General features: G+C 34.8%; 1 protein-coding gene across 1 annotated transcript in view; it reads left to right on the top strand.

The window, feature by feature from the left end:
* LOC149792222 (uncharacterized) overlaps window positions 1-17,275 on the top strand; it is a 50,517-nt gene extending 33,242 nt beyond the window's left edge. The window contains exons 4-6 of the mRNA XM_089969545.1: window positions 11,921-12,277; window positions 16,640-16,765; window positions 17,232-17,275. Coding sequence (XP_089825671.1) covers window positions 11,921-12,277; window positions 16,640-16,765; window positions 17,232-17,275 — 527 coding nt within the window. The remainder of the gene's footprint in view (window positions 1-11,920; window positions 12,278-16,639; window positions 16,766-17,231) is intronic.
* The last annotated feature ends 1,061 nt before the right edge of the window (window positions 17,276-18,336 follow it).

Genomic DNA, 18,336 nt, shown 5'->3' on the forward strand with positions numbered 1-18,336 from the left:
CTTTCAGCTGCAGGCCAATAGATCAATGATGAATTTATTTTCATTCATTTATCATAAATGACATATGCAAATAACGATGAAATGTATCAATAGTCTATGTTTTCTAAATTAAATTAAAATAGTGCACAAACTCATCGGAATCTTTTCTTTTTTCCATTCCCCTCTGCCCTTTCGTGCCTTAGGGACAAAATAAGCAAAAAATCTGGAGTGAGAGAGAAAAACATATTGCGCTGGTAGAAAACATTAAAACTGAACTTGTGCCAAGTAATCTACAGTAATTTGGTTCGTCGTAACGTTATTTTTACGCTTTTCTTGGGATCTATCTGCAGTGTTCATAATATTAATAAAGCTGCAATGGTCAGTCGACGCTAGGCCTACATGTTATATTTGTCGGTTACGAGGCACACATACTGTGGCGTATTTAATGCTTTGTTGTTTCTTAAATGTATTGCAATGTTCTAAAAATCGATTGTTAATTTTTAAAGATAAAAATGTTGAAATGGTTCTCTCTCTCTCTCTCTCTCTCTGGATTATCGTAGCTAGATACGGGCGAGAATCCATGAAGATATGAGTGTTGGGGATTGTCACTTGTGTCATACGATGATGTATCTGGGCTATGAATGATGGTAAAGTTTAGTAAAGCCGTCCACACAGAGAGAGAGAGAGAGAGAGAGAGAGAGAGAGAGTTTTATAGACTTTAGAAATGTTAATTAAAGCTGAATAACGACTTAGATGAACTGTCAAAGTATTAAAATATTCTAATTACCTATTCCATGCTAAATTTCCATACACAAGTACGTCAATGCCTGACAGTTCGGGTTCAATGTACAAGAGGCTAACCGTGTTTGTAGTATACTACCTTCTTCATAAAAACCATAGTTCATGCTTAAATCATTAGTGTGTCTTATATTGACTTAATAAATGTGAATAAAAATAGAAACTCAAAAAGAAAAGAAAACAATCAACTTATCAATTTGCATATGTGATTGTGAACAATAAGAAAAATCGCAGAACTTCATTTTTTAGCGGACACACTCGCAGGGATGTAAGGAGTTCATTCATTCGGTCAATACATAGTTGCCCGGAGCATATCGTAACTCCATTCAAAGTGCATATATATGTATTTGTATGTGATATAAATAATATAGTTGTGCTGTAAAATAAAATATACTGTATAAGATAATACAACTGTTTATTATTTAATTTAAACATCAGAATGTTGCTGTAGAAAATATGCTGATTTAATAATGATGATATCGCTAAGATGATGGTTAAAATATGTTGAACGAATAAATTACGTACTGGAAGTGAGTAAATACACACATATTCAGCTTAAGACACAGTATAACTTGAAGATCTTGCTATATGGCCTAAAAGAAAAGGACTCAGCAAAGACATATATAGAATTTATGGAGTGCAAAGAGAGATTTAAAACAAGACTCGATATGTGAAGTAGCTATGTTTTTAATCTACTACAGAAATTGCCCAGTTCGAGATGAATCCAAAAGTTTTCATACGTTTAAAAGACTTGAAGAAAAGTTGGTAATCGTGGCCCAAAAATTACCTGTTGCAAGGAAGTGTCATTTGCACTTCGTAATAAAACATAACGACAATAAATCATTCGTAGAAAATATTTTATTTAATTTTTTTTTTAAAAATTTTTTGAAAATGATGTACTAAAGGTACAAATCCACATAAGGAAAGGTAAATGAGATGATTATTTAAGATATTTTTCCTACAATCCTGAAAGTACAGCTTTTTAGGCACATATCAATCAGCTGTCAGAACAAATCCAGCGGAAAAATGAAAATGAACACGTCGAATTAAAACATACTTAACTGTGTAATCTACGTACATGTTGCACAATCAGGAAGAAACATAGTTCAATAAGAGTAGAGACGATATTAGTCACGAGGATGACCAGTGACCGGATGAAATTACTGAAATGCAAGCATATTAAAAACATGGTTAAATATATAGATATATTTTGTCATTGATGTTTCTTCAAGATACACGTGAGAAAAGTATAAGGGGAAAACAAGAGAAGTTACACACATGATGTATATAAAGAAATCTTTGAAAACAAAACCTCAAAAGGTACAGCTTGATGATAGGAAAGATTTTATACAAAAAAGAAACGTTAAAGGTTTCTTCGATAAGAATAACATTTAATACTTTTCAATTTACTTAGATAAAAGAATCGTTAGAAGAAAGGTTTAAGAGAAAATTAAATAAAAAAAAATAAAGTATTTTATGGAAAAGAAAACCCGAAAATGGGTCGACGTGTTGCTGGAAAACTACATAAATAGGCCATGATTTTGCACCAAATGCCTGCACTGGGGACACTATGCCCTCAGATGTAGATTCAAACCCAGATGTAAGTACTGCGGAGGTCAACACAAAGGAGAATGCCACACAACTAAACCAAATGAGTTAACTGTAAAGAAAATCATTATCCTAGATCGACACAATGCAGATTTGCAATAAAAGAGAAACAAATAGTGGACTTAATGAACGAAAAACACCTCACCTACCATTCTGCCAAAAACATTATCTGTCAAAAAAACAACCCCAACACACCAAAATCTACCTCTGAAACAATCAATGAGCACCAAAACTCTCCACGCAGAATCAGAAGGGAAACTGCACCACAAAACATACCCCCGAATCATTAAACAAAAGAACCAAAAACTACAACCCACATTGTAACAAACCATAACCACCCTGATAACACTCCAGATACAAACAAAACTGTCACCCCAAACATCCCCAAACCTAACACACACTCCAACACAGAATTAATACAGGAAGTAATGAACCTAACAACAGGAACCCTAATGCAAGATCTCAGTAGCATAATGAGAACCCTCAAACTATTTTCACCATACTAGCTGATTGGACCACAAGACTAACAGATAAAGACAACGTCAAAAATGAATAGTACAAAAAATAATAAAATCACCATCTGGTAATGGAACTGCAGAGGAATCTTTAAAACCTAACTACAGAACAAACTGAATAATACGGCCGTAAAACCAGACGTAATCTGCTTTCAGGAAACCTTCATAACACAAGAACACAAACGCCTGCCCAAACTACAAGGCTATACCCAGGGATTCTTTAAAAATAGACCCATGGGACAGAAAGTGGGGGGGACTAGCAATTTTTTTAATAGATACACCAATCTACTATGAAATAATAGAAGTATCCCCTAACCTAAACATCAATAATAGCATCGAAATAATGTCAGTAATGATAAATATAGGAACCGCAAACATTCAAATAATAAATGCATACGACCCAGGGGGTACCTTCTGCCCTACCAACCTAATCTCACTAAAGGCAATCACTAATAACAACAACAGTCTAATGATCTGTGGCGACTTCAACGCACACAGTGAATTATGGGGAGGTAAAAAGAAAGATCAAAGAGGGAAAATGGTTGAAAAATGGATAACTGAGAACAATCTGGTCATCTTAAATGACGGATCGAACACTAGATTAAACCCTGAGGATGGCACTCTCTCAGCAATAGACCTAACCATCACTACCCCAAAATTGGCTCAAATAACAAATTGGTGGGTGGATCAAGAAGATACGTTAGGAAGTGACCATTTTCCCATCACAATTTATATTCAAACAAAAACTCAACACATTCCAAACGAAACCCCACCTAAATGGAGGTACCAACAGGCAGACTAGGACCAATTCCAGTTATTACTAGCTAGAGTAAATCCAGATAACTTAGAAAGCCCAAATATTGACATGTATTATGATAACATAACAGACACAATTATAGAAGCAGCTAACCGATGCATCCCAAAGACAACTAATATCCAAAATAAAAACCCTGTACCATGGTGGACTAAACAGTGCACTATAGCACATAGAGACAAAAAATGGCCTTAAATAAATATAAACGCACCAAAATTTATATCTACTTCCAGCAATACAAAGATAAAGAAAAAGCACTAAAACAAACTATAAAAACTGCTAAAATTATTCTATGGCAAACCTTTTGCTCTAAACTGAGTCTAAAATCAAACTCAAAACAAATATGGGACAAGATAAAGGCCATAAAAGGGAAAGCAACTACCTCAGCCCCAAAAATTAAAAATGCCATAACAAATAAAGATAAGGCAGACCTCCTAGCGAAGCATTTTTCGAACATGAGTAGCAACAATAATCACACCAGAAACTTTCAAGAACACAAAAAACTAATGGAGGGAATCCAACCTCAAATGTTTCAAAACCAAGGAACAAAAGAATCTCACCTAAATAGCGACATCACAGTACATGAGCGGAAGATAGCCCTACGATCCAAAAACGAAATATCCCCTGGTAAGGATCAGTTAGGTTACATTATCTACAAAAAAAACTACTTATCGATATAACAATAGCCATAATCAAACTCTTTAATAGGATATGGGATAAAGGCCAACTACCCACCAAATGGAAACAGGCCATAGTAATACCAATCCCCAAGCTAGGTAAGGATCTCAACATGAATTCGTACCGACCCATCTCCCTTACAAACAATATTTGCAAAATAATGGAGACAATAATCGCAAATAGGTTAAAACACCAAATAGAAACCAATAACCTACTCTCCATAAATCAATGTGGCTTTCGGAACAAACGGTCCAACACTGACCAACTTCTCAGACTGGAAACAGACATCAAACTCGCTTTTAACGCACATAGGAAAACCGATCGCAACCTCATAGCGGTTTTTTTAGACCTAGAAAAAGCGTTCGACCTAGTATGTACCAATGGACTAATGGCCAAATTAAACCAATTTGGAATAAATGGACGCTTGTTCAACTGGATTGGCGATTTCTTCACAGGCCGGAAAATTACCACAAGAATAGGCAACACCTATTCGGAAGAATTTTGACTTGAAAATGGAACACCACAAGGCAGTGTAATAAGTCCCTTACTATTTAACCTAATGGTAAACGACCTTGACCTCAATGCAGCCTCCGCAAAAATAAATTTGTCACAATTTGCAGAATGATAGTGGCATATGGAGGAATGGAAATCATGTCAATAACACAGTAGTTAAAGAAATCCAGCAGAGCCTAGACAACATAGGGAGATAGGCGGACAAATGGGGTTTCAAAATATCTCATGAAGAAACTGTGGCAATCATATTCACCCCCAAACGAAATAACAACCTCGTCTATCCAAACTTCTATATACAAAATCAATTAATCAGATACGTAACAGTAGCAAAATTCCTAGGAATGTTCTTTGACAACCACCTCACATGGAAACAGCACATTGAACAACTCACCCAGAATTGTAACAAAGATCTCAATTTACTCAGTAACATCACAGGGACTGACTGAGGATCCAATCAGGAAACGCTTCTCACGATATATAAAACCATAATTTGATCAGAACTGGATTACGGTTGCCAAGCATATAACTCGACTAAGCAACCTGTACTACAAAAACTTGACACTATCCAGAGAAAAGCCTTACTATTATGCACAGGAACACTCCCTTCAACATCATTAGAAGAACTACAAACACTAACAGGAGAACTACCCTTAAAATTACGTAGGCAAGAACTGCTCCTCCGATACTCCATTCGGTTAGATACCCACCCAGACAACCATCCCACCAAAATAGCTATAAATAAGTGTAAAGTTGTCTTCAAACCCAAAATCATACCCACCACACCAAGTGGCAAAGTAATCCTTGAACTAAGAGAAAAGATACCTCTACTAAAAAAACAGGTAACAAACAATACAGACCAGAACAAATCACCATGGTTACAAAAACCACCAAGGATTAACATTGAAGCTACCAAATTAGGCAATAAAGAAGGACAAGAAAACTTACTAAAACCTGTACTGGTAAACGAAATCAACCAAAAATACCCGGACTATGTTAAAATATATACCGATGGATCAAAAACAAACAACCCACCAAGAACAGCAGCAGAAATAGTCATCCCTGAATTCAATATACAAATGGGATCCAGATTATCTGACTTTTGCTCCATTTACACCACTGAATTCTGGGCTATACTTGAATCACTACAATGGATCAAAGACAACCAAATGCCTAAAGCAGTCATTATAAGCGATTCCCTAAGCGTTATCAGATCGATCCAAAATCGCAATATACACTCTAGGGAACAATTCCTCGACAGAGCATGCCAATTAATCGACGATATCACCACAGCACATAAATTAATCGACCTCATGTGGATACCGTCGCACATTGGAATCTCTGGCAACAAAATAGCAGACAAAGTTGCAAAAACCAAACTAGGAGATCAAAACTCTATCAAGCTTAACTATAGCTCTACAGAAGCAATAAGCTTCGCACAAACATATATAGACCAAACATGGTAAGATTTTTGGAACTCCTCCACAAAAGGTAAAAAGCCCCATGAAACCCAAAAAAAAACGTAGATAGGAACGTACAGCTACCTAAGGGTACCTATTTAAAACAGAAAACCATAAACAGGATAATAACTGGAAAAACTAAACTAGCAAGCAGTTTTGGAAGATTTATAGGACCCAGACCAGCAACTATTAACTGCTTTAACTGCCACACCACCGAAGATCTACACCACGTATTCAATATATGCCCAAAATATCACCCCGCTCGGAAAATATTTATCAAAAACCAAATAGAGATTGGATCACCACACACATACGCAGAGTTACTTATGGACTCTAATAAAAATAAACAATCAGCATATACAAATATAAATCAATTCATAGACTCAGCAGGACTTAGAAACAAAATATAATTACTATCCCCACAAAACCAAAATACCCAGTAACTAGCTAAATAAATTTAGAAACCACCACATAAAAACCCATAATATATCATTGAATTTTATAAAAGTATTAATAAATAATTCACTTACGAAGCACCTATAAAAAAAAACACTAAGGAAACCGCAAAATCGGATGTCTTAGATGTCCTTAACGAACCGTGTAATCGGCTAGGACTCCGGTCTCTTGCTAAATAAAGTATAAATAACATTCAATCCCTAAAAACATTAATTAATAAATAACTTAAAGAGGCAATATCTGAAACCTTTTAAATAACATAACGTAGGAAGCACACCCTAAACACCTCGACTAGTAATACCATAATAACCTTGAAAATCTCTCTTCCTACATGATTTCTACTAAGTACTTCTATAAACAGCATAGAACATACCCCCATCCTTTTAGAACATTTTGAAGAAAAAAAAAAATCGAAGAAAAAAAATCGCAAGAAATACCAGGCAAATGCAACAAGAAACCAGCGATGTAAAGCAAGCAGGGCCGTTCCCGAGCTCTCCTTCCCACTAATGACAGCCAACCATTCAACTGTAAGGGACGTTTATAGACCCACAGACTGAGGCCAAACTATCAGCATTCCTTGAATCCATTAAAGCCTGGGGGAGGTGGCACCATTCCCTTCCCCAGGAACAACTAGCAGGCTGCGGTGCAGTCAGAAAAAAGTGGCACATGCACAATTGTGCGCACGCCACTATAATTAAACTCAACAACAACAACAACACCAAGACGTTGCAGTATGTCCTTCTTATTAACGTTGTGAACATGAAATCATCAAAGTTGTCGGTGTGATAACATCATCAAAGCGTATTATACTTTGTTCTTTAAAGCGATTAGCAAGATTTACATTATCGTCGACTTTATTTTATCTTGCGCATCTATTGTCGCATATTCAGAGACAAGATTGTCTATTGCTTAATCCAACATATCACCAATATTAGTAATAATGGGTTATTTAAATTTAGAAGAACTGGGATATATAGAAGAGAACTATATCTAAAACTCCGTTTTTCCTGACTGTCAGAAAGCAATGATGAGTTTAGCATATCAATTGTAAGAGATAACTGGTAAATATTTAAATGAAATGGGATCCGAAAAATTAGAAAAGAAACAAACCTGGAAGACATATGAACTTTTCAGGAATGACAGAGCTGCTAAAAGTTACTAATCAGGTTCAGACGTTGTATTTTACATGGAAACATAACTGATTCGCAAATTTCCTCCGATCGACAAATTAGATTGCAAAATAAATTAAAAGACGAATGAATGGCATCAAATAGTAACAAATGCCTCAGAGGTAATGCTTTTATACACTAGCTTTTTGTCACTTAAATTGGGATTATCTTTGTGTGAATTGATTACCTGTTTGATACCATTTAAACATATCAGATTTACTTCACTCCGCGGTGTTAATGTCATTTTGAAAAAAGAAAAGGAAAAATCATCAATCTGAGATATTGACAAAATGCTAGATAAATACAGTTTTTTCTTGCTGTTTGTTGTTGATATATTTATTTTTGTTTGTTGTTTATGCATTTTTATCTTTAGCCAAATATTCTTCGATAGCTTTCATATGGGTAGCTGTGTATCGTGTAACGAAATCGTATGATGGTGACAAATAGATTAGACAAAAGAAGAGATAAAACAGACCAATCAATGATATTCGAAATTTCCTCAGTGGTGAAGTTTGCAATCTTAAATAATTTGACACTGTTATTGTGCTCATGTATATATATATATATATATATATATATATATATATATATATATATATATATATATATATATATATATATATATATATATATATATATTTCTTTGATGTAATTTTATTATGTGGAGCTCTTTTTTCACTTGGTATCATATATCTAGTGCATTAGTACATAAAACATCTTCGGTGTTGATCAGGATCAGACAAAGCGAAGTATACGCATGAGACAAAATGATGAAAATAACGGTTACTGTCACTGACATCTTCTGGTTTAGTGCAATTTAACCTTCTCTGATAAAACTAATCAATAGTGCAACTAAATGTTTCTTGCGGTATCTGTTTTTATGTCCCCTAGTGCATTTACAATTCTGTTTTCTCTTTATTTGAATTGATCTGCAATTTTCATCACTGTGTTATATTTGTTTCAAGCTTTTATTCTTGTATGCCATATTTTCTATGTGCCACTGTTTGTTATACTTTTGTCATATTATCTTTTGTTACTTCTTCCACTATTAGTAATCCTTCTGACAGTCTTTTCATTAAGGGATAGTTGTTTACAACTCAGATAATTTTTTCTGTCTTGCATTTAGGACATACCTTTATCGTCACTGTTAACTTATCCGTCATGCTTCGTGGGTCGTCTGTCAACAATTGTAATTTTCAGCTTCTTAAAAAACAAAACAAAAAACTGGAATTATTTCAACAAAAATTATTACAGATCTTTTTATGAAGATGTCATTTCAAATTTATAAATATTATGCCAATCCGGCATTAAATATACCAAAGGTTACTGAATACAAAATCCCCTTTCAATGACCTATTCTCCTGAAGATATTTTAATGTTTTATAGAAGATGCATATATGCCATAAACTATGGCCGACAGTAATGACAATGTAAAATTTGTTGCATGATTTGTATAAAGTAGCTGAGCAGAAATCGACCAAATGTGAGTGAAAACAACCTGGCATATCGCCCTTCCATTTGGTACAAATTATGTTTGTTAATACAACATGTGTAGTTGCTAGATATAAAGCAGAACAAAAAACATTCAAACGACTACTTCTTCAAAACAGATGAACAAACATTTACCACATTTGGCATCAAGTATGCTGGCAAAAAGGCCTTCCAATCCTGTACAAATCGCGCTGATTTGCCTTTAAGCGTGGTCGCGATTACTAAAATAAAAGCACCTTTAATGGACGTCTTCTACAAAACAAACTTGTTACTAAAATTTGACCAAACTAAAAGAAATCATCCTGGCATAAATATATGTCCATTTTATATTAACGGCTCATATCCGCCATCACATGTGCCTAACACGACTAAAAATAGATCAATATTTACAAGACTCTTCGAAAACAGTCAAAAGTGAAGTTGATTACTCATCAATAATGAGTGTGAAATGGGTTAAATTAATTTTACAAAAGATGAGATGGCCCGAAAAGTCATGGAAGAGGACGTGGACAAGATCAGAGCTACCTGGGCAAAGGAGAGGAAGAAATAAGAGAATAAGAACAAAAAGGATGACTTTGCCAAGCTGAATGAAAATTGGATGATTGTCCAAGAAAGGTTTAGAAGGATGGAGCAATCAGACTGGATACCAGAGGAATGAAAGAAGAAGAAGATATATATCCACCAAAACGTCAGAAAGTGGTGGAAGAACTGGAAAAAATATAAGAGGAACTCAACGGCCCTTATCAGGGCCACTCAATCGCCTAGAAAAGCTATACTCACTGCCAAAAAGTATTTTGTCTTCATATTGTAAAAGCTTGTGTTTGTTTGTTCGAGTATGACTAAGTTTTGTTTGTCCCTATAAAACCCTTATGACCATATAAAGACATGTCCCTATAAATGCTATGACATCGCCCATTTTAAATTCCCAATGACCCCCAAGTGTGATTCCCTTGTTAAATTCTCATTGACCCACAAGTGCCATTCCCATGTTAAATTCTCACTGACCCTCAAGTGCCATTCCCATGTTAAATTCCATGTCACCCCCAAGTGCCATTCCAATGTTAAATTTCCTTTCACTCCCAAGAGCCATTCCCATGTAAAGTTCCCACTGACCATACAATTTTTCCCGCCAATGTCAATGGTATGTTGCATAGACCCCCCATGCGCCCCATATAGCTACTGTAAGGATTAAGAGAGAGACATGATAGGTAAAACAATGTCAAATCTGATATTCATAATCTATAACTAGACCGTGCTTCTCTCAACTCCTTGATTTTCCTGAATAATAAAATATGTGCATATATTCATAACATAAGTGTCTATGTTCATCTTACAGGTAATGCATACCTATCGGAATTCCAAAACTCGGAAACGACATTCAAATGTATCGTTCAACAAGGATGCAATTTCTCCGTATGGATGCATCTCTTTTGGCCAGGAACATATTTGAAAACTATCGACGGAAAGGTTCTTTTAACAAAAGTTGAAGAAGGGATAATTATAGACGACGAATGGAAAAGAAGGATAAGGATAATTATTAATGACGGTGAAACTTATCTAAACTTCGTGCTTCTGGATGTGGATATTTCAGATGCGGGAATCTACTACTTGATTGGTGATAGGTTTTGGATGAGATCAACTGCATTCATTATTAAAATAACGGGTAGAGTATGGATTGTTGTTCTCTCTTTCCCCATTACTAACTGCTTTTAGACCCCTTGGCTCATACAATTACTGGGTAATCAACCCGTGACTGATATAAACGGCACTACGACAGATAAGCTTACCATGCCGATACGTTATGTTTTTTTCTTCTTCTTCTTTTTAAGTACGGGAGTTAAAAATGGTGAATTCGTTAAAAGTACATAATACGATGTAAATCAGACGGATAGATTGTTCAGCCTAAATTACTGTAAAAAAATAAATATAGTAATAAGGACTTGAATTACAATGGAATATTCAGGTTCTGACAAATATTATTAGGAGCGAACGTTGTCAGTTTTTTACTTAATCTGTATTCAGTTTTCGTATCAGTCATTAAATTTCCCAGTACAAAACTTGCATATTTCTTTCGTATATTGCTTTTACAATGTTCTTGAAATTTCTTGGAATTTTGCCTTTACAGTGGGTACTTCAGAAGATGGTACGCATGCATTGAAGCCTGACGAAAATGGGTTTTAAATGTAGATATTTACATGTAATTAGGTTTTTAAAGTAATTACTATAACAGTGTAAGCAAATCATATTATCTTATTGACTTCATGTTCTTCTTTATACACAATGGTAACAGAGGCATTTATGATATGATGTTTTAGAACAAAAGATTCGTAAATTCAACGGAGTGGCTAGAAATGAACAATGAACGTAATCGTTGTAACGAGTTGATTTAATTTCCTCCTTGTACTAAAAGAACTGTACAATACATAGCAATTTTCGTTGCAGATTATCCCACACAGCCGGTAATTTTATTACGAAGCCAAGAGGCTGAGTCACAATTGGGTCCGTATGAACTGTATTGCGCTTCTGAATCTAACACTCAGCCCATGTTTACAAGGAAACAGCTCTCATTTACTTGGAGACTAAGTGGATACAATCTGACTGAACTTCAGCCTTGTTTAAGGTTGAGTGGACCGATACTGACCTTATGTATGGATGCCTGTGCACTGGGAAGGAATGATAACCTCTCAATATTCTGCACCGCCCACGAAGATGGTTTACAGTCAATTGAAAGTCAGCCTTTCATTGTATCGGCATCTCGTGTCACTACAGCAGTGTCAGCAAGAGACAAGGATAATATGGGTAACCATGCCTTAACCCATGAGCTTTTGAAATAAACTAAAATGGTACCTGTTATGAAAATAACTTAAGATACTTCGTGGCAACAAAAATCTAAACTCAATTTACACGCCAAGCTGAATAATATGTATTCCACACAAACAAATTTAACGTTCTCGAAGAGAGATCAGTGCAAAGTACACAAAGACTAGTGCGTAACTGTTAGCGATTTCTATGCCAAGCAATATCATGCATTATAAACATAACGTATGCGGTATTTTTATTAAACTTCTGAGGGATAACCCATCAATGCGACTTTGACATAAAGTTTCGCACCAGTAACTGAACGTTCGAAATTTCTCGTTACAGCATCATTCATATATGTCTCCGGTGTAGCGACATATAAACAGAGATATTGTTAGATCAAAGTAATTGTAATGCAAAAATGAAATTTATTACATGCTCATTTTTTTTCTCTCCGTTAACTTTACATTGTCAGAATCGTTCAGTATTACCCGATATTGAACTCGCGCGCTAATACACATGTAGCATTCACGTGCATAAGGAACTACTTTCTATTGTAAACAAACAATGGACGCAGACGCCAGCACTTTTGATTTGTAAACGAATCATGTACACTCGCGTAAGAGGCGCTTTACGTTGTGGTTGTTTAACTTTGTTTCTGAATGAACTAAAACAGACGTTTCGTGGACTGCCACATACCAGCTGCATTGGCACATTCCGCGTTAAATTTGTTGATACAATGTTTCGAATTTAGGCTAGCTACAGTATACGACAGACGCAAGAAAGGGTCCATACAAATAAATTACAAGTTCCAAGTCTTATACTGTCTTCTTTAGCTGGTGATAAGAATGGCAAAAAAATATGCTTACAGCTTTACATCCTGAATTTCCTCAAAATGCGCTTGTGTATTTAGTTTGGAATGCGGCATACATTCAGTAACTATGTTTCGTGTAGTGTATTTTGTTAATATAACTAAGCTTTAGGTAGAATAATTTGTTTTAGCATATAATAAAAAGGTTACTGCATTTGTATGGGAATATATGAACTCGTTTTGTCGGATGGATATACAGCACTCCCAAATGTCATGCAGTATTTCCATTCGAAAATCTCGTTCATATTTTCCCAGGGCCCCGAGTGGCCGAGTGGTCTAAAACTCTCACCGTTACGGGTCACTGCCATCTCACCTCTGTTTGTGTGGGTTCGAATCGCCGTTCCATTCTAAAAACTCATATTTATCCATACAAATGCAGTAACCTATAATTATTATATGCTCATTTTTTTTTTCTCCGTTAACTTTACATTATCAGAATCATTCATAATTTTACGATTTTGCACATATTCATATTGCACCCAAGCGCAGGACACGTGTGCCCAATTGTGTATTAGGAACTACATTGTAAACAAATCTTGTACATTGGCATAGATGGTATAATAAGTTTTGGTTGATTAAATTTGTTTCTGAATGAACTAAAGCAGATGTTTCCTGGACTGCCACATACCAGCTGCTTTGCTACATTCTGCGTTATCTTTTTTGATACAATGTTTCAGATTTTGTGATCGACACCAGATTTCATAAAATTGCTTGGTACCTACAAATAACATGCAAGCTATAAAGGTATAAACCATCACATTTAGCTGGTAATGAGAATGGCAAAAAATATGCTTACAGTTTTACATTCTGAATTTCCTCAAACTGTACTTTCTTAGTTCTGCAAATCCGAAATACATTCATTTACGTTGTTTCTTGTAGTGTATTTTGTTTATATAATTAAGCCTTAGGTAGAATAAGAAAATGAGCATATAATAAAAAGGTTACTTTATTTGTGTGGGAAAATATGAACTCGTTTTGTCGGATGGATATACTGCACTCCCAAGGTCGTGCAGTATTCCATCCAAAAATCTCGTTCATATTTTCCCGGGGCCCCGAGTAGCCGAGTGGTCTAAAGCGCTCGCCGTTCCGGGTCACTGCCATCTCACCTCTGTCTGCGTGGGTTCGATTCACGGGCTTGGCCTATGTTGGTGTGTGAGAAAGCTTGCCAGTAGCTTCTCGTGAGTCGGTGGTTCTTTCTGGGGGTTTCCTGGGTTCTTCCTCCACCATTAAGACTGGCCGCCATGTAAAGCATATCTTGTCCTGAAAATGGCGTTAAACCCAACAACAACAACAACAACATATTTTCCCATACAAATGCAGTAACCTATAAATATCTTGTGTAAAGCAGGTAAAGTGACAAGGAGTATATTTATCTTACATGTTTTTGAATGAAAATTCCATAAGGCATTATTGTTCCAAACCTTACTATTATTCATATTTACTAGTCATTCTCTTAATTAGGATAATATGACGTGCTGTTTGTTTCGTCCACGTGGTTTCTCTTCCAACACCATCAAGCGAATCATACAAACTTGGTATTGCACTTGACTTCTTGGAACTATGTCATTGTTTTCATTCCTAGCATATTTAAGGGATACATACAGTTATATCCGCCTAGAGAGAAAAAAATAAAATGCATGAAAATGAAATCTAATGAGAATGCAAGCTGAAATAGCCCCATGTCATCCTCCACAATTATTACTGGCCGCCATGTAAAGTATATATTGTGATGACAAATGGCGTTTCCCATATAACAATTAACAATATATATATATATATATATATATATATATATATATATATATATATATATATATATATATATATATATATATATATATATATATATATATATATATATATATATATATATATATATATATATATATATATATATATATATATATATATATATATATATATATATATATATATATATATATATATATATATATATATATATATATAATATGTAATATAATGAGGACTTTGCATAGCGCCTAATCTTTAGAAGCTCTAAGAGCTCTAAGAGCTTTACAACATTAGACAACACCTATAAGATAACAAAAATCGTATAATGATATGATTACAAAAACAAACACCATGAAATTAGAAAACATTAAAAAAAACATGCTGAGAATATTTAAGGTAGGAAACATTATTAAGATCTTTAAGTTTGTTCTTGCAGTCGAAATAAGTGAGTTTTGAAAGCCCTCTAGAATGTGATCACTGTGTCTTTGTGTCTAAGTTCAGTGGGCAATTCATTCCACGTTGCTGGGCCCTGGTATGCAAAATAATGCTGTCCATATGACTCTGTTTTCATAGTGAGAATAATGAGTATACGATTGTCAGAAGAGGAGCGTAGGTATCTTGCTGGTGTCTACACATGGGTGAGGTCGGATAGGTATGTTGGACTAGAATCCGACAGTGAAATGTAGCACAGAGAACAAATTTTATGTTTCATTCTGGATCGAATGGATAGCCAGTATAGGGTACAGAGCAGCGGGGAGGTGTGCTCTGATCGTGGTACTCTAAGTATGATCCGAGCAGCTGTGTTTTGAACTTTCTGAAGTTTCTGGAGCAGATATTGAGATGAACCAGACATAATTTAGTTACAATAGGCCAGTCTTGAAAGTACTAATGAACACACAAGTGTTTTAGTGGCATCAACTGAAAGATATTTGCGAACTGAGCTGATGCGTCTCAGCTCAAGATATGCAGCCTTGCATATGTTCATGACATGTTGGTTCAATGTGAGAGTACTGTCCAGAATAACACCTGGGTTTCGTACTGATTGTGTGAATTTAATGTTGGTGTTGCTGATATTTATTGTTTGAGGTAAAGGATCTGAATGAGACAGTCTTTGTGTTGTGATCAGAATGGCCTCAGTTTTATCATCATTCATCTGCAGCTTATTACCTGTCATCCATGATTTCACATCAGAAATGCACATCTCTACACCTTGGATGGTAGCATCAACTTCAGTTGGGTGGCTAGATTTGTATATTTGGGTGTCATCAGCGTATAATTGGTGAGACACTGGATGATGATCTATGACACTTGAGAGCGACTGATATATATATATATATATATATATATATATATATATATATATATATATATATATATATATATATATATATATATATATATATATATATATATATATATATATATATATATATATATATATATATATATATTGACCTCCAATACAATAAAACTTCCAGCATCCGCAACAAGTCATAGTCACGTAAAGTTTTGCAAAGACAACGGTTTTTCTGTTTTGTTTGTTTATCGTGTCTAGGTTTCGTATTTGCCTTTGAAAAAGACTCGTTAAGAGTCGAAAGAGCTTAGGCTAGTTAGATACTTGTTTTCCACTATTATATTATATATATATATATATATTCTTAACAAAATATAACATAAATAAATTTCATAAAACATATTTATGAAAATTAATTGTACCTCTTTTCAATTATAATTCACAGATCACCGGGCTGAACGAACCACTTGGATATTAGTTGGAGCTTGCCTAGGCTCTTTTATTATTGGGGTATTACTTAGTAGCTTGCTCAAGTTATTAGCCAAAAAGCGAGGCGCAGTTTGCCAAAAAGGTATATATTGAGGTTACCACGCACTATGTAAAAGATTATCTGTTGTTTTAATTTTTTATAAAGATGATAGTTTTAATATTCAATGCACAGACCAGATACAATCCAATGCTACGTAGACAATTGTGTAATCAATATTTTAATATGATTATTTTGAAATACGTATACTTTCCCTCTTTGCAAAAATTATTGGAAACGAACCTCAGAAGTTTCTTCTACAAGAGAATAATCGTAATCACTGAAAGTGTGTCAGAGGTAATGATGAACTACATATCTTGTGCGAACACAAATGCCTAATAGTAATTAATCTTTAAATAGTTGATGTAATGTCTTGCTGTACTGACAGAATGGTTAGGAAATTAGAAGAATTCTTAGCACAGTGTCGTACACAAAAGCATGAACTATTTTCAAAACAATTTTCTTTGATAAGATTTTTTTCGGGTGCACTAACAACACAACCTTTTTTCAGAACACAGTGAGGAAGAGAGGCAGGCCGAGATTTTTTATTTCTAATTTAGAGATTTAAGTACTTAGTATGGTAACACTATAAATTGTAAAAGATCTACTTTAGTTTGCTACATTATATAACTCTTTGAGACCTCGATCCTCTGCCGGGTACAAGTAACATACATCGTTGGCATGTGCCACTGACTCCCATAAGACACTGCTTCAAAGATGCATCAGAATAAAGGGACTGACTAGATACTTACCAGTTGAATGTTTTATTTCTGGCAAAGCAATGTTTAATCACCTCTTTTCAAGACAATAGAATAACGTTTGGTTTACTCAAAATATTCCACCGTTCGATCGATAACGAATTTGCACCTTTCTGTGGAACATGTTTCGGAAGTCAATATACATTCCTTTACACCATGTCTTGATATAAGCACAATACTGTATCCCTTTTGCACGAGATACTCACATATGCTCTGAATGATAAGAAATAACATTTGTTAAATTAATGCAGTTGTGAGACAGAGACGTTGCTTAAATGAAATCATCTACATCTGCCCAATAAAGAATACCTAAAAAAGAAAAAAAGAATATAAGCGTACTTATACTTGATTCGAAACTTGTTGGTTGGTGTAAGTACCCATAAAGACCAAAACATATGATACCAATATCTTATAATTAAACAATGTCTTCATGACATTAAATGAAAGATTAAAGAACCTCCTTAAAATAACCACAGTAAAACAACGGCCGTTTTTAACGATCAAAACATTAAATGATAAATTAACAGTAGATTTCGAAACATAATTTGACTCAGTTATCTCTGTGACCTCTCAAGACTTACGAAATATATATTTGTCATTGTCAAGCCAATATTTCCAAACGATATACAATAAACATATGAAGCGAGAAATACTTGATACAATTGAAAAGTGTTAGGATATTGAACTTTATAAGCTTATACGCACATCAATAACTGATATTGTTCTTGGTGTGTGTAAAACGTTCGATAAATAATGAAGTTTCATATTGAACAGGAGGACTGACGTCCCTAACGACACTCTGTATGTCAACACGTTCATGACGATACACGCAAGGCCCGAGGGTGAAGTCCAATTTAG

The sequence above is a fragment of the Sinohyriopsis cumingii genome, chromosome 9, assembly GCF_028554795.1.
Source record: "Sinohyriopsis cumingii isolate HCF-2022 chromosome 9, ASM2855479v2, whole genome shotgun sequence".
NCBI lineage: Eukaryota > Metazoa > Mollusca > Bivalvia > Unionida > Unionidae > Sinohyriopsis > Sinohyriopsis cumingii.